Below are 18,100 nucleotides of genomic sequence, written 5' to 3'. Positions count from 1 at the left end.
GCAAAGGGTCCCAGGTTTGGCTCCCCAGGTTCAGGCAGGTCTGGGAATCTCCCCTGCCCTGGAGAGCCGCCACAAGTCAGCAGAGACAGTGCTGAGCTGAGTGGACTAATGGTGTGACTCCATACAAGGCAACTTCCTGTGTTCTTGCAACACAAGCCTTTGAGCGGCTGACTCTTGTGTTCCATGTGATGTTAATCGGTCCTGATCTGGCACCTTTCTCCTAGGATCCCTGTGGCCACTTGAAACCCACTTACGACGACCCATTGCGGAGGAAGCCGGAGCAGTGGGCCGCATGCCACATACCAAAAACGCCTCTCGTGTCCTCCTCCACTCTGCCTGCAGCCGCACAGTCTCCTCCTCCTCCTCCTTCCCCTCTCTTCAACGTGGACTTCAGCCGAGAAGTAAGGCACCAGAGAGCTACAGGGATGTGGGTGGGGGAAGAGCACAACTGCTCCACCAGACGTTTTGGCACTCCTTTCTCCTTGGGATTTAACTCCATAGGGCATTGTGGGGAACTTGTGGCCCTCCAAATATGGCTTGGCTCCAGGCTCTCCCCTCCCCAGCAGCCAGGAGTGATGGTAGTTTGATTCCAGCAACATCTGGAAGGCCACATCTGTAGTCTAATGACCAATGATGGTCCTGAGGCTTGGGATCTCCTCCAATTTTGTTTTGATAATTTGTAGTCCTGCATGGTTGCTTTGAAGAGCTGGGATGTGATTTAATCCTCCTAGACACTTTTCCTTTTCCAAATCTCTCCCCCCCCCCACCATACACACCCACTTGCTATTAACTTCATGGAGGGGAACAAGGCAGCTACAACCTCTTTCTCTTCTTCTCACCCCCCTCCCTACCACAAGCTAATAGCAGTTTGCACCAGGGCCAGCATTTAGATTGGGGAAGGATATTGAGATTAAACAAATTGCATAGGACCATTTATCTGTTTGGGGGAGATTTTTCATAATCACAGAATTGCAGGGACCCGAAGGGTCATTAGTTGAGCCTCCTGCACTGCAGAGGGCCGTGCAATCACTGATTTCAAATCTCCAATGAGGGAGAATGCATCACCTTCTGAGGGAGTCTGTTCCACTGTCAAATAGCTCTTAACCTCCAGAAAGTTCTTCCTAAGGTTTAGTTAGAATCTTTTTTCTTGCACTGTGAATCTATTGGCTTTGTTTTATTAAGTTGCAGTCCTGGTTAGCATGGCTGCCTGATCAAAAGATAAACCTCCCACATCAGGCCTATCTGCCACCCTCCTAGTGGAAACAAAACTTCAGCAGGCACCCTGCTCTTACTCATCTTTGGTTCCCACCTCCCTTTTCCTTTCCCTTTTCCTTCTCTTCCCTTTCTGCCATGTGTTTCCCTGCAACCTCCTCATCGCAGGGAAATTGCTTTCCTTTTTTCTTCTGTTACTCTGTACAGCACAGCATCCCCAAATGTGCAGATGTTTCTGCTGCTGACATGGGAAAAACACAAAAGGCCTTTGGGGTGATCTTGTGGGAGATTAGCCTCCAAATCTAACAAATGCATGTTCTTGCTAGTTAGCATGAGAGGGGGCTAAATCCTCAGAGCTGTATTGCTAATAGGCAGATACCCAGACCATAGAAATAAAATTGGTAGAGAGGGCTCTGTGTGGTGTCATTTTCCCTCCTCTGCTGGAAAGGTAGGAACATATAGTATTTCCTGTTCCACTCTCTCTTCCTTTTGACCAGCATTTGGAGGACAGCAGACCCCACTTGCTCCGACTCCAGGCACAAGCCTGAAGCTGGTTATACTGTAAATAACGAGTATTTTGGCTGCATAGTTTTTTACTTCTGCCATTGCTGTGAAATAGTGCATGATTATAAACTTGACAAGCTGTTGCCTGATGCTTTAAGTGGGTTAGGAAGGGGTAAGCCCCCCCCCCAAGGTTTTACAGTCTATTTCCTATGTTTTTAATTGTGCTACCAAGGGTGGGGTTTTGAAACTTGATTCAAACCGCACACAAGGGCACCTGGAGAGATGATTTGCAATGAATATAGCCTCTCCTACCGATTAAAGCCCACCCCACAGAACTTACCTGGTGTCTTCCTTTCTCTGCAGTTCTGTGAGAGTGCCAGCAGCCCGCATAGCTCCAAGTACGAGGACGACCGCCTCTCCCACTACTCTCCCTGGTCCTGTGGCACCATCAGCTCCTGCATAAGTGCCATTGAGTCAGAGCCCAAGGACGTCATTGCCAATTCTGGTGCTGTGCTCCTGGTAAGGCAGCTTCCCCTCTGGAGCCCATTCTTCTTGGTAGCCAGGCTCAGAGCCAGCGCTTCTCCCTCTGCCAGTGCTGGGTTTTCTTAGGACCAGTTTCCAAAACATGATTCCCTTAACCTCATCTTACGTCAACGTGCACACACGCACGAGTGCCCTCCCCCAGTCTACCGCATAAGGGAAAATATATTGTCCTGAGCACCTTACAGGGTTGTTGTAAGGATTGTGAGAAGTGATTTGGATGCCCTGCCAGATGACGTTCCGAAGGGAACTGCTTCTAAAAGGGTTCCTATGAGTGCAAAATGTTACACTGGGCCTAAGAATGAGCCTCCCTGCCGCACCAGGCCATGTGCAGGCCAGATCCTGCACTGCAGGAAACTGGACTGGGTGACCCTTTGGGCCCCTACCAACTCTACTGTTCTGTGATTCTATCTCTGGGCTTTCCTTTTCTTGTGGGGCTTTACAGGATCTGGACAGCGGGGACATGAAGAGGCGGGTGCACCTCTTCGACACCCAGAGAAGGGCAAAGGAGGAAGACCCAATCATTCCGTTCAGCGATGGGCCCATCATCTCCAAATGGGGCGCCATCTCCAGGTCGTCGCGCACGGGTTATCACACGACAGACCCAATTCAAGCTACTGCTTCCCAAGGAAGTGCTACAAAGCCAGTCAGCATGTCAGGTATGGGCTGGGTTGGTCGGGAGCCTTGGAAACGATATAGAAGAGGATGCCAGGGTAGCAGGTGTGGGTGGGGGACAGGATTCTCTCTGGCCTGAGCTGAGTTTGCACCTTTTGCCTGTTGCAGATTACACCCCTTACGTCAGCACCATTGATTCAAGATGGAGCTCCTACAATTCCGATTCTACTTCATCAGCGCCTTTCAGAGAACGGTAGGTGAGGGAGCGCTTGTCGAAGGGGGCATCTGGGGAGCCCATCCTGGACATCACCTCGCCTAAGCTCAGCGTGCCCAGATCCCTTGCCAGATCCCATGGAAGCAGTAGGAGTTTTCAGGCCACGGCAGTCAGCGCTAAGTTCACAGCTCCTCAGTGGTGGGACTGGGGCTTGGGAGATCTGTGTTGAAATCCCCATTCAACCATTCACTGCACCAACCACTTTCTTTAAACCTAACATACCCCACTGGGTTGTTGCAAGGATGGAGGATGCAGGTATACCTGGTGGCCAGCCAGGATGCCTTGTGTTCTCCCTCCACTGTGGGAAGCAGTCTGCCTCTGAATGTCAGTTGCTGGAGAACACAAGGACTCAGCTCCTGCTTTCAGGCTTCCTACTGGGGCATCCGGTTGGCCACTGTGAGAACAGGATGCTGGGCTAGTGCCCCCCGCCCTGTCCTAATCCAACAGAGCTCTTGCTACATTCTTAAAAGGAATATGTGGGGAGGGAGAGAACCAGGGGATTGCACCTGGAGCTCATTCCAGGAAAGCCAGGATGCAAATGTAATAATAAATACAAGGACGATAGAATGGAGTGAGCGCCACCTTGCCAGAGCCAGTGCGTGGCGACTGGGCTTGGGCTTCGGATGAGGGTGCTTTCTGACAACATTTGCCCTGCATGAAATACGATGTGTTGAAACCCCATTGTAGTCATTTCCCTGGCATTCTGCAGCGACCCCTGTGCAGACTAATTCATACCAGGCTGTTCAATTTGAGGGTGGGGGATAGAGGTTCAGTTGTCTCTTTGCTGGGCATCAGTTTCCTGCAGAGAGGAGGGAATCCTGGGACAGGCCAGTCAGCTGGGAATTTCCTTTTATCCCTGGACCTTTCTGTGCACCTTCAGAAGGTCTGAGGATGAAAGGAAACCCCTGGCTGGCAGGCCCACCTCAAGAGCCCCCTCTGTTTCCTTCTTCATCAGAGGTCCAGTGTCCTGCTTCCAAGCAATGTGCAGGGAGCAACTTCTAAACCTTCCTTCCTCTTTCAAGGGACCAGTTCATCCTTACAGATGTGCCTGCCCCAAGAAAGCATTCTAGCACTGGAGCTCTACTGAGCATCGAACTGCAGCAGGTATGGCTGATCCGGCAACTTTGCCTCCTGCTCTGGAATTTTTTTGGGGGATGGAGAATTTACAGGGGGCCGGCCAGTCTGTTGAGCATGGTCCATGAGCTGCAGGGCGGAGGGAGGGATGGAATGAGTGTTGCTTCCAACCTGCCATTTGCTCTGTTATTCTTCCATGTAGGCCAAAAGTAACTCGTTGCTGCTTCAGAGAGAGGCCAACGCACTTGCCACGCAGCAGAAATGGAGCTCCCTGGCAGAAGGAAGCCCCCTCTCTTTGACCCTCCTAAGCAATGAAATCAGTCTGAGAAACGGCGAGGTAAAAAAGTAGCTGAGCTGGGTGGAGAAGACACTGAAGGGAGGGACCCCTTTTAGAATACAGTGGTACCTTGGGTTACAAACACTTCGGGTTACAAACTCCACTAACCCCAGAAGTTGTACCTCGGGTTGCGAACTTTGCCCCAGGATGAGAACAGAAATCGTGTGGTGGCCGCATGGCAGCAGGAGGAGGCCCCATTAGCTAAAGTGGTACCTCAGGTTAAGAACGGATCTCCAGAACGAATTAAGTTTGTAACCCAAGGTACCACTGTAAATGCATTACAGAGTCTGGAGGGAGACATCAGCGGTCATCTAGACCAGCCTACTGCTGCTAGGCAGGAAGACCACTGCTACCATCTCCCTGATACATTACTCCAACTTCTGCTTTAAAAAGCTCTTCTAATGAAGGCAGACTGCTGCCTTCCCTGCTGAGGAGCTCAGTACCATCAGGAAGTTGTTGTTGTTGTTGGTATATGTATATGTATATGTACAGTGGATGCTCGGGTTGCGAACGTGATCCATGCAGGATGCACATTTGCAACCCGCAGCGGCACATGGGTTGTGATTTGGCGCTTCTGCACCTGTGCAAAGTATGATTTAGTGCTTCTGCACATGCGTGACCACCAAAACCAAGAAGTAACCCGTTCCGGTACTTGCGGGTTTCGGCGGGTCCGTAACCCAAAAAAAACGCAACCTGAAGCATCTGTAACCCAAGGTGTGATTGTATATGTGTATGTATATGAGCAGTGCTTTTTTCTAAAAAAAAAAATGTTTGGGGTACTCTCATTTTCCTGCTCATATTGAAATACTGCCCCTCAATGAGGCCAAACATCAGATTCACAAAATGTTTAGGGGTATGCGTATCCCTGCATCCCCCCAGAAAAAAACACCACTGTATATGATAATTTCCTAGAGGCCAAGATCCAAGTTTAGTGCAAGTTCTCTTTGGTGAGAGAACCCCAGCAAGAGATTTAAACTCACAAAGTATGCAGCAAAGTAAAGCATGGGAATATAGGCTGTTAGACCTTTAAAACGTGCCCCTCCAAATGAGTTCCAAAATGTCCCCTTAAAAGGTTTCTTTCAAAAGTTTTTCTCTTCCCCCTGCGTGGGAAAAGGCAACACGTTTTGTCAATTAAATACATTTTGCTTACAAACTCTCCAAAGGTCAGATTCATGTGCTTCAGAAAGTTGCACAGGCAGCAAAACTTGTCTTAGTCACAAAGTGGTAAAAGCACCTGAAGGAGCATCTCCACCCCCATCGTTCTGCCTGGATACTGTGGTCCAGCTCCGAGGGCCTTCTGGCGGTTCCCTCCCTGTGAGAAGTGAGGTTAGAGGGAACCAGGCAGAGGGCCTTCTCGGTAGTGGCGCTCGTCCTGTGGAACGCCCTCCCATCAGATGTCAAGGAAATAAACAACTATCTGACTTTTAGAATACATCTGAATGCAACCCTGTTTAGGGAAGTTTTAAATGTTTGGTGTTTTTAATATTCTCTTGGGAGCTGCCCAGAGTGGCTGGGGAAACCCGGCCAGATGGGTGGAGTACAGTATAAATATACGATGATGATTATGATTATGATGATTCCTAAATTTTAAAAATTTTGGTGTAGAAACTCCAGAGTGGCTTGTGAGAGCCATGTGGTTGAGCTGGAACAACCAGCTGAAACCTCTTCAAACGCTGAGCTGCTCAGGTAGACTGGAAGGGAACAATAGGCTTGGTTATCTATTGACTCCTCAAGGTAAGGAGAAGTGACCTAGCTAAGCCTGGCAGGACAGTTTACTCTATGTCATTAACCCCATCATGCATTAATTAGACTTAAGCATGTTAGTTATATGAGGCTAGTTATCCCACAGTTCTGTCAAATGTTTGGTTTTAATCCTTTTTCTTGTAATCTGAACCCATTGGAGCAATAGAAAACAAACTTGCTTTGTCATCTGTCAGGGGTGAGCCTGTGTAGAAACTAGCCTCCTTTCTGAGGGTAATACATTAATTTCTCCACCTGCTTATGCTTCTTGCCCCTAACTACCACTGGAGTTTCACCCCTGGAGGCTTGGCCCAGAATGGGAGGCAGCCCTCAGGCTGAAAGAAGCCCCCTGCCCCTGATCTTGGGGGCAGCCTTTCAGTTGTTTCTTTATTTCCTAAGCTTTCTAGTCGCTTGCCACCCAATGGTCTCCAAGCAACTTGCAAAGAAATGAATAGGCATAAATGTATTATACAATAGAAAAGGGGTTAGGGAATCACGTAACCCATAAATATTCCATATAGCATACTTGGAAAACAAAAACTGAACACCAGCCCTCCTGCATAGCAGTAATAAAAAACATTAGCAAAACAAAGATGAGCAGCAGAGCAATGCTGAGAGCCAGTGTGGCATAGTGGTTAGAGTGTTGGACTAGGATCTGGGAGACCAGGGTTCAAATCCCCACTCAGCCGTGAAACTCACTTGGCTTCAGTGAGCTAGTCACTGCCTCTCAGCCCAATATTACCTCAAATGAGGAGGGGAGACCCACCTTGAGCTCCTTGGAGAAAAAGGTGGGATATAAACAGAATAAGTAAATAATATAAACACTCCCACCTACAAAACTAGCTGACTCGCCATCTTTGTCACGTTCTCCTTTGGACACATCCCAGTTAGTCACTCTCTGCCTTCCCATGTAATGCCCAGAAGTGTTCCAGCTCCACAAATGTCTTTGGCCTGAGATAAGGGGCAACTTCAGTAAGAAGGAAATGGCATTGTGTGAAATGTGCCCACTCTTTTCCTTGGCCAGCCTGCAAAGGTCCTAGAAGGGCACCTTGTGTTCTCAAGGGGCAGGTCTCCTCCAAGAGCAAGTGGAGAAAGCAGTGCCTGAGTTAGGGCTTGATTCAGCAGCTTATATATTTCTCACTTCAGATGCAAAACAGGGCAGGACCTGCCACTTATGGGCAAATCCAGGTCATGCAGTTATAGTTGGCTGCAAGGTCTTGTGCAACAGGCAGGCTCCCCCAAAATGTCAGTACTTTTTTCAGTAAGGAAAGTGAATGCAAAGATGCACTGGGAAAGTGTAGGGTGAGACCTGCCCTCTAACCTCCCTGCAGACAAATAGGAGTGAATGCTCATACAATAGCCAACATTGTCTAATCTCCTTCCAAACAAATCAGGATGAATGACCAATAAACAGGTAATCCAGAAGCACTTTCTGCCTGCAGCTGAGGGACACACTATGAGCTTCCAGTTTCTTGTATGCCTGATCCCCCATTTTCTGTGGAAACAGGAACAGCAGCTACTTCTCCTTTATTTACCATCTCTCTACACCTTGCCCTTCTCCTGGAGCACTGCCCTCCCTCCCTTTCTTTTTTCTGAGTAATGTTTTTCTGGTTGCATAACAAATGACATTTATCAGCTTCAGCCAACCTGTTGAGTGGCTACACGTTGCATATGTCAGTCACATGTAAGAAGGGAAATGGAGGAGGGACACTGCCGTATAACTGAATCACTGAACTCATCGCCAAGGCTTCAGCTACCTGCGACATATCTTCTCCATAAGTATGCATGAATGTACTTCTGTTTACATAGCTGACGCGGGGGACCCAGACCTTGTCAAAATGGGTTTGTTTGTTTTTAGTTCAGTCCCTAACCATTAGGTATTTAGAAGATCCAGGTCCCTAACTTTTATTTTATTATTTTATTTTGTAAAATTTGCATGCCGCCTGATTGTAAATACACACGCACATATCAAAGCAGCCTAAGGAAAAGGAAAAAAATAAAATTATCAGTAAGAAGAATTAACAATAATTTTAAGATTTTTGAAAAGCTGAAATAATAAACTAAAAACAGATTAAAACTCACACCAGTTTTCTAAACATCTGGACAGGCTTACCTAAACACAACTGTTTTTAACAGTAAAAAAAACACAACAGAGATAGAGTACAGTGAAAACACCTAGAGGGAGTTTCAGGGTGTGCTTGCTGCCACACTAAAATATCAAATTCTTTTGAATGTGGAGCAGGTGGCCTGTGGCACCTACAACAGTGCTGGTTCTGCTGACTGAAGCGGTTGAGTGGCCGTAAGGCGATCTCATAGAAATACCTTTCTTTCCCTTTCTTTAAATCAGTTGTGCTTTGTCTGTTTCCCCCCACTCCTATCCTGCTTCTTAGTCTGACTATCCGGAGGACGGTGCAGACACAAAGCCAGACCGAGACATTGAACTGGAACTGTCAGCCCTCGATGCCGATGAGCTTGGTGGGCAGGGAGAGCAAATTGAGGTACATGAACACTGCCGTTTCCTTGATTCACTGAACATGCCTATGTGTCTGTGTCTTTGCATCCTGTACTATCCCAGAAATCCAGAGCTGGTGGCCCTCCTATTAAGTTTTCATGTAAAGCATGAAATAATCACAGACCAAAACTCTGGTTGAATCCCAGCCTTGCCAGACTCCCAGTTCAGACACAGCAGTGTTACTGAGATGTTCATAAAATTCTGAGTATTGATTCCCCATTCCGTAGAATTGTGTCTTGCATGAATTTTTGAGTCAAACTGCTGGCCCAGTCTGTTTACCCTGAGTGGCAGCAGCTTTCCATCAGTTCAGATCTGGGTCTTCTCAGCCCCACTTCCCTAAGTCACTTTTAAATGTAGAGATGGAGGATTGGACCCAGGACCTCCTATGTGCAGAGCACATACCCCTAACACTGGCCCTGGACCCTCCCTCCCCTATATTTTCATAGAATCATAGAATCATAGAATCATAGAGTTGGAAGAGACCACAAGGGCCATCGAGTCCAACCCCCTGCCAAGCAGGAAACACCATCAGAGCACTCCTGACATATGGTTGTCAAGCCTCTGCTTAAAGACCTCCAAAGTAGGAGACTCCACCACACTCCTTGGCAGCAAATTCCACTGTCGAACAGCTCTTACTGTCAGGAAGTTCTTCCTAATGTTTAGGTGGAATCTTCTTTCTTGTAGTTTGGATCCATTGCTCCGTGTCCGCTTCTCTGGAGCAGTAGAAAACAACCTTTCTCCCTCCTCTATGTGACATCCTTTTATATATTTGAACATGGCTATCATATCACCCCTTAACCTCCTCTTCTCCAGGCTAAACATGCCCAGCTCCCTTAGCCGTTCCTCATAAGGCATCGTTTCCAGGCCTTTGACCATTTTGGTTGCCCTCTTCTGGACACGTTCCAGTTTGTCAGTGTCCTTCTTGAATTGTGGTGCCCAGAACTGGACACAGTACTCCAGGTGTGGTCTGACCAGAGCAGAATACAGTGGCACTATTACTTCCCTTGATCTAGATGCTATACTCCTATTGATGCAGCCCAGAATTGCATTGGCTTTTTTAGCTGCCGCGTCACACTGTTGGCTCATGTCAAGTTTGTGGTCAACCAAGACTCCTAGATCCTTTTCACATGTACTGCTCTCAAGCCAGGTGTCCCCCATCTTGTATTTGTGCCTCTCATTTTTTTTGCCCAAGTGCAATACTTTACATTTCTCCCTGTTAAAATTCATCTTGTTTGTTTTTGCCCAGTTCTCTAATCTGTCAAGGTCGTTTTGAAGTGTGATCCTGTCCTCTGGGGTGTTAGCCACCCCTCCCAGTTTGGTGTCATCTGCAAATTTGATCAGGATGCCCTTGAGTCCATCATCCAAGTCGTTGATAAAGATGTTGAATAAGACCGGGCCCAAGACAGAACCCTGTGGCACCCCACTAGTCACTCTTCTCCAGGATGAAGAGGAACCATTGATGAGCACCCTTTGGGTTCGGTCAGTCAGCCAGTTACAAATCCACTGAGTGGTAGCATAGTCAAGACCGCATTTTACCAGCTTCTTTACAAGAATATCATGGGGCACCTTGTCAAATGCTTTGCTGAAATCAAGGTAGGCTACATCCACTGCGTTCCCTTCATCTACCAGGCTTGTAATTCTGTCAAAAAACGAGATCAGGTTAGTCTGACATGACTTATTTTTCAGAAATCCATGCTGACTATTGGTGATCACAGCATTCCTTTCTAGGTGCTCACAGACTGTTTGCTTAATGATCTGCTCCAGAATCTTCCCTGCTATTGATGTCAGACTGACTGGGCGGTAATTATTTGGGTCCTCTCTTTTCCCCTTTTTGAAAATAGGGACAACATTTGCCCTCCTCCAGTCTGCCGGGACTTCGCCTGTTCTCCAGGAATTCTCAAAGATGACTGCCAGTGGTTCTGAGATCACATCTGCCAGTTCTTTTAATACTCTTGGATGCAGTTCATCTGGCCCTGGAGACTTGAATACATCTAATCTAGCCAAATATTCTTGTACTATCTCCTTAGTTATTCTGGGCTGTGTTTCCTTTGCTGAATCATTTGCTTCAAATTCTTCAGGTCGGGCATTGTCTTCTTTATCGGAGAAGACTGAGGCAAAGAAGGCATTGAGGACTGGCCACAAGGAATCCCTGGTGGCTATGGCAGGGAGCTTTAGGGTCTGCCCTCTAGCCTCCCAGCTCCTTCTCAGCAAGGCCATTTCCACTTCACCTTTCTCCATCTTTTGTGCGGGAGTTCTGATTGGTTGGCAGCACCCCCCACTCCCACACGGCTAACGCTGTCCTTCTACTTCCAGGAGATTCTGAGCCTGCAGCTTGGCATTGGCGACCAGGACGATCATCTGTTCAACGGGTCAGCTCTGGAGAACGGCCACCCTCTGGAACAGCCTCCAAAAGAGCCCAGGCAGCAGGCGAGGCCCACCTTAGGTGAAGACCTTGCTATTCTGTGAGTGTCAGACAGAAACAGAAGTTTTCTGTGCCCTAATACAGAGCCTTTGTTGTCTCTCCTGGTGTCCCCTGTGGCACATTTATTCAATAAGTACACCATTGCAATGTTTAAGGCAGCTTTACCTGATCAGGACAATAGTGACTGCTGGGAAACTCACAAAAGTGGAGGAAAGAATCTGCTTTCTCACATTATATAAAGAATGTGTTGATCATTTCTGTGCAGGAAGGACTCATCCTTGAGCTAGCCTGCTAGAAAATCTGCGCCCTGCTCTCCTTGCTGAATTAGGCATCCAGCTCCAATAATCCAGGCATGCTTTTCTTCTGAGAACATGACTTAATTTCTATGCTGGTGTAGAGCTAAGGTGAAGGGATGGCTATATAAGCCTGTGTGATTTGTAAGCCCATGGAATCCACTATTGTGGGTTCCCCAGCAGCCACTGCTGTTCTGACCAAGTAAAGCTGTCTCAAGCACCTCAGGGGTGTTTTTAGTGGAGAAATCCACCATGCTTCCTTGCCAAATGCTGGCCTTCTCTTGCCTGGTCTCTTCTTTCTTACTCCTTAGACTTACCCAGTCCGAGCCCTTCATATTTTGGGGGCTCACACCAGCCCCATGCAATCTTAAAATTGATAGAAGTTATGGTTCGAAATGTATGGAGGGCACCAACACAGGGCAGGCTCTTTCTCTCTTCTTCCCCTTCTCTCCTCCAAGTCTCTCCCATTCATTTGCAGCGGCCCTTCAGCCACTGTGATGAGTGAAGAAAGGAGATGGCTCTGAGAACTGATGGCACAACAGTGTTTCTGGTCACTGCTGTGTTGCTAGTTTCTCTCAAGAGGCTCCAGAGTTACACCAGTGGCTCCACAGAGAAGGGAGAGAAATTTACTGATTCTGGGTTATTAGCAGTGTGAGAGCTCAGGGTTAATGAACACAGCTTCTCCCCCCCCCCCCACTCTGTCAGAACCCATCTGTTCATTATCTGTCATGATAAGTAATAAAAATGAAGAAAAATCACAACTCAACTAGGGTATCAAAACTATCAGGGATAATTCACTGCCCCTTATTTTTTACATCCTTGGATTGCTGTGAGAATGTTGAAATTCCTGTGTTCTATTTTAAATAATGATCAGGGTTTATTTCCCCCTTCTCCCCTCTGCTCCCTCCCTCCCCCCCACCCAAAAAAAATCACCAGGGAGAAGCAGAAAGCAACCCTGCCAATGACCTGTTTCAGCCAGCCAACGGCATCCTCTGTGAGCGGGGTGACGTCCCTGCCCATCACAGCTTCCTCCTCCGGAGTGGGCAGCCTCATTCTCAAGACAGCCCACAGCCTCACAGCAGCTCACATCATGGCAGAAGGGAAAAGTGACTTTTTAAGGCCAGTGGCAAATGGCAAGATGGTTAACAGCTGAGAGGTGTTACGTTTTCAAGCTCGTGATCATGCTAAGGCAGCATTTACACTATATTATATAATGTATATATTTTTTAAGAAAATACTATTGGGGTGATTTGTTTCCTGTGGACTCTTTGATACATCAGGCCCCTCTCAACTTTGCATTCTGGAAAAAGAAAAGAGAAAACAAACCACTTTGCTAGGCTCAGGTGTTCACGTTCCACAAGTGGTTTGTAAAAAGCTTAAGAGCAGCTTTTTAATTTGTTTGTGGAAATTCCAGGGCGCCTTCTGAGCCGTTCTTGTTGAGAGACAGCCTCTCTAGATAAATTTGCAAGTTAGTTCATTGAAGCCAGCAGATCCTCGGGGTGAAGTGACTCATGGGAATAGAACTCACTTGTTTTGCCTTGTTTTGTTTCATGAGAGAGGAACTTGTATCTGGTTGCAGTTGCTTGTTTCTTCAGCTGTGGAACTTTGCATGAAATAAGCATGTGAGAGAGAGAAAGAGAAAGAGAAAGAGAGAGGTGGGCTGGGGATCCTCTTAACATAAGACTTAATTCAGGGTTGATACACTTTTTCTTTTTCCTTTCCCTTTTATCTTTGCACGACTGCATTATATGCAGTCGTGTAGCACTTTGCATATTCCTGTCTGGCCCTCCCCCTTCATTTCCCCTACCCCACCCCTCTTCTGATTTAGAGCTTGGTATTTCCACATATCAAGCAACTTGCCTGTGTACAAATAATAGAGTGCAAAATCGAAGTGCCTGCATCCTAGTGCTTACATCTTCTGTCTCTTTACCTGCTCTTGAGTTGTAAGCAGAATTGTTACATCGACAACAACGGACTTGTCCACACTGACCGTACTTTTCCGTCTATGAGAAGCCCCCTCGTCTAATACATGGAAAAGTACGGCACCTTCCTCTGCTCTTTCCAGGGACAATCTGGGGATCCCTCCCCCTTTTTCCCCCTCTGGAGTTTTCTCTGCAAAAAACCCGCTCTTTAAAGATCAGCAAGTGCAAAGAGCAATCTGCAGAAAACCCAAATGGGTGTTTGCTCCAATTCATATTTGAAGAGCAGGTTTTCACAGGGAAAGCTTAGGGCAGAACCCCCACAAAAAGCCACTGAGACGCAGTTCGTTAAAGTGTAGACCTCTGCCTAGAAAGAGCAGGGTAAAACCTAAGTGTGGATAAGGCCAATAACCCCCTGCACTTGTTCCCTGGGCTCCGAGTTGTGCAGCTCCTTCGGCCAGATCAGTCCCCAGAGCCTCAGCAATCAGCCGTTCCCTGCAAAAGAAACATTTTCTGTCACATTTGCACTGACTTGACAACACAGTATTGCTATTGATGTACTTTTCAAATAAGAAGTGATTAGCAGTTCTTTTGACATTCATTGTGTTGTTTTGATTATAGCATTACTGGGAAGTTTAGTGTTTAGGTTTTATTACTGACAACACTTGACAAGGCCTTGAACACTTAATGGTATAGCTTTAGCTCGGCTTGTACAGAACAACGAATAAATGTGTCTTTTTAAAATGTGACTTTAAGGAAACGTGAGTAGGGAGCCATCACCTGAAATAAGAACACACACCTCTTGGGCCCTGAGCCGTATTTTCTTTTACTTTCTTGCTTTAGAAACTCAGGGCAACCAGAAGGTGGTAGAGCAAAAGAATGCTTGCTGGCAAGATAAGACCTTCCTCATTTGTCTTCTATGGCTTTCTAGTTCTTATTTTTGCATTACTCCTCTTCTCCTTTTTTTGCAGTGTTTGATAATTAACTTCTGTGAAGTTGTTTACTTGGAGAATTGTACTGGGATATTTTAGCCAAGTGACATTTTCACAGGTATACTGTACTCAAGGGCTCGTCCCACTAGCAAACGGCTTGTAAAAGAGACGATCATGTTACTACTGGCAAAACAGAGCTGGTGACTGTTTGGGATGCCACCCCGTGTTCAGGATCAGGCCGCTTCTTTTCACTTCCTTTTTTAAGAAACTATATCGTGCACACTTCTGGATTAGGGGTGGGGCAAAAACAGGCATTTCTCTGAGGGTTACAATACTGACTTGCATCCTTTTTTATTTTATATCTGCTGACTTGAAAGTTCATGAAAAAAATTATGTTGTAAATATTATTATCTGAAAAAAAATCCAAGCATTAGTTTATATATATTTATATAATATATATAATTCCAGTGATGTTGTGAAAGACCCCGGCCACTTATTTAATACTAAGGCACAAAGAGCTATTTATAATAGGACAGCCAAATCCCTTCTCTTAATTTCATGGGACAATTCCTCAGGCTCCTCCTCCTGTTGCCACCTCACTCCTGCAACAAGGGAAACAGGGCAGCTGGGGATTTGAGACTAAAGTACCCATTTTCTTTAAACTTGTGACTGTTAAGATTAACTGATTTTGGTGTGGAATGCCATTTGGGTTGTTATTGTGTTCTCTGATCCAGCTGGGAAATCTTGTATATATAAATATTACATTTGAAATGCTTCCAAAAGTTGTTGTTTTTTTGCGCTATATGTAACTTCAGATATATAGAGATATATGCAAAACAGCCTCTCTCTCTCTCTCTTTTACATGGATATTTAAACAATAAGATCTTCTGTGTTGCAGGTGACGTGTTTTTTAAGGAGGAAGAAAATGAATTGCTATTTTATTGCAAAAATAGACAAATATTAGAAGTCTGAGAGATCCTCATTTTTGCCCTCAGGGAAATAGCCCCTCTGTGAACCGGAGCTCCCCCAGGCGCCAGTACAATCCAAGGGTGACTATATAGTAAGACCTTGGTTGTGCTGCTGGGGAAGGGGGCGTGGCATAAATTGTTTACAGTTTTTCGTTCACTTGTCCAGTGGCATCGCATAATTTTAAAAGCCACCATATTTCTGCTGTCCTTTTACCACCTGGACTGGGAACGAGCTGCCTTTGTGCTTCCTTGGCAGAGGTAGTGAGAACTCCTGCACTACAGTAGTTTAGTAGAAAGGGCCACACACTTGACAGGAAGCCTCTGCTCCAAGGTTGTACTTTAAATCTTCAACACAGAGAATTGCAGGCTCAATGAAACAGCTGGGACTTTCTCGCCATGGAACTGGCATCGTTCTGGCAGGGCGTTGTCCACCTCCGAAGCAGTTTGTACAAACTAGCCTGTCTGGGTGTGGAGCAGTCAACTTATGGTACATCCTTTGGATGCCCTTGGGCATCCCCAGGCAACATGGCCAAGAATAGTCATAGGTGATGGGAGTTGTGTTGCAGCAGCACCTGGTGGTGGTGGGGGGGCAAAGAAGCTCTGCATCCCTTGTCTTTGGGACAGCCAGAGGGATGGGTGCTGAGATGAATCAGCACCACAGCCTGCTTTGCAGCTGTGTCTTTAGAATATTAGGCCAACCAGAGGAGAGAGCAGAGGAGGGTGGCTCCTGCCCTCTGCCAGCAGGTGGCATTTTTGTAGGCAGGTGCAGGGGGGATTGGGGGCACGCATACTGGGGGGGGGGGTAATTGTGGTAGCAAGAAAAACTTCAGCTGTGCTTCCTCATAATGTGCATTTACTCTCCCGCTTCGTTTTGACTCAGTGCTTTGGGTAGCCAAGCTTCAGATGTGAAGCAAATGCTGAGTGTGATGGTAGATGAGACTTTGAGCTGCATAGAGAAGCTGCTGGCCTGTGCTAAGGAAGAGTGGCAGGTCTGTGATAGGCCTGGTTTGACCACTGGTCCCTGCCGGATGCGCTGTTCGAAATTAATACCTGGTGACAGTTGGAGTGTAGAACACAGTGCTTGCCTAAAGTGTTTGTGGCACATGCCAGAACAGAAGTCCTGGTAGTATCCTTTCTTGCATTCTTTCTTGATAATTTGAAAGCCAGGTCTGTTGTGAAATAAACTTCATTTACAAACAAAAACTCCATGCGGCTTGGCTGTGGGTTTTCTTGTGGTGAGCAGTTTTCATGTCTAATTTTGTGAGCGGCTGGCATTTCTCAGTATTTGATTAGGCCTGGCCTGCTTTGCAAAGGGTTCAATCTAAGTGCTTGCATCCACACCCCAATATTATTTGGGGAGGGGGCAATAGCCAGCCATTCACTACCTGTGGGAGACGTTTATTTTTAAGCCCTTTGTATTTAGGAGTTCTATAGTTAGAGACTGAATTTGCAAATAACATGGCATGACACAGTGTTTTGCTGGGGCGTGTTCTTCCCCTGCCTGAACTCTCAGCCACTTCCTTGGCTCTGAGGAAGGGCAGCAGCGCGGTGCTTTGCTGGCAAAGCGATATTACCAGGCGTAAGGGTGGAGTGGGGTGGCTGGAGTGGAGTGAGCCAAAACTGTGAGCATCCCACTAGCCCCAAAACTGAGAGAGCAAATACCTGTCCACCACACACACAGGCTTTTGTGAAGCTTTTTAATGGACACTTTATATACTTGACAGAGTTTGAATTAAAAATAAAAACAATTCTGGCTGTGTTTCTGAGTGCCAGAAAACAGGGCGAAGTACACTTTTGCACAGATCCCACCTGCTTACCCAGAGAGAGTCCTCGGTTATTTAGTCCAAGGCATGGGGATGCATGCATTTTCCTTATCTGTGCAGACAAATAGATTATACTGTAGTTGTGATACAACATGCGTGGCTTTTCTTTGTACTGCACACACACCCTGTACAGCCACTCCAAAGTATTGTGGTTTCGCTTGCAGTATCTGCTGTCTGCATTTATACTATATACTACATATTCTTTTCCCTGGAAGTTAAAAGGAAAAGAAAAACACCACTTTTTCTTTTATTGTTGCGTTGATTAACCTTTTTATAAACCTGCTTGGCCCAGAAAGTTTGGGAAAAGAGGGCTGTTTGTCAATTCTACAACCGGTTGTGAAGCTGAAGTGTGAATATTTCTACGTCTGTATTAGACATTTTCTTTGCAAATCTATTGTTCGATTGAAATGTAAATGAAATAAAAGATGGTGTACACCCATCATGTATAATAAAGCAGACACCATCGCTACGGTGGATTTAATGCCTCATTTTTAATGATGCATACTCAGCTTCTATTTAAAAAAAAAATTTAACTTAAAAAATCTGTAAAATAAAAAAGGGATCTATTTGGGGTGGGGGATGAATTCTATTCCATTTAGTTCCGTTTTCGATTTCCAAATTCTGTTGTTTTTCCCTTTTGTGTTATAGGAATAGGATTTACATGGGAAAGCTTAGACCGTACGGTCTGTATTTTTGGGGAGGGAAGTTTGAGTGATGGGTGTGGGCTTTGTGATTTAGCCTGAATAGCAGAGTGAAGTCTGTGTGCGTGTCTTTTCTGTTGCACTGAAGTGAAAAGATAATTAGCTTTTGGGCTGGACACGGACTTTAGCGAATCGTGGGTTTTTTCAGTGTTTGAGAGAGAATTAATAGAAAAAAGTTTGCAGTACTTGACATGTATTTGCATGCCGTAAAATAAAACATTTTGTCCACCTTAA

At 46.2% G+C, this 18,100-nt stretch overlaps 1 protein-coding gene across 3 annotated transcripts in view; it reads left to right on the top strand.

Moving 5' to 3' along the window:
- Positions 1–18,100, top strand: part of RC3H2 (ring finger and CCCH-type domains 2) — a 50,847-nt gene extending 32,747 nt beyond the window's left edge. For 2 of the 3 annotated variants that reach the window (XM_082208807.1, XM_082208808.1), the window contains 9 exons: positions 225–401; positions 2,080–2,235; positions 2,702–2,915; positions 3,040–3,124; positions 4,168–4,249; positions 4,422–4,556; positions 8,687–8,794; positions 11,122–11,270; positions 12,460–18,100. In XM_082208807.1, coding sequence (XP_082064933.1) covers positions 225–401; positions 2,080–2,235; positions 2,702–2,915; positions 3,040–3,124; positions 4,168–4,249; positions 4,422–4,556; positions 8,687–8,794; positions 11,122–11,270; positions 12,460–12,676 — 1,323 coding nt within the window. In that variant the 3' untranslated portion in view covers positions 12,677–18,100. The remainder of the gene's footprint in view (positions 1–224; positions 402–2,079; positions 2,236–2,701; positions 2,916–3,039; positions 3,125–4,167; positions 4,250–4,421; positions 4,557–8,686; positions 8,795–11,121; positions 11,271–12,459) is intronic. The other variant, XM_082208809.1, reaches the window with a different exon arrangement.

This window comes from Podarcis vaucheri (assembly GCF_965113315.1).
Source record: "Podarcis vaucheri genome assembly, chromosome: Z".
NCBI lineage: Eukaryota > Metazoa > Chordata > Lepidosauria > Squamata > Lacertidae > Podarcis > Podarcis vaucheri.
The sequence above is the reverse complement of the archived record's forward strand: the minus strand, read 5'-3'. Positions and strand labels throughout refer to the sequence as shown.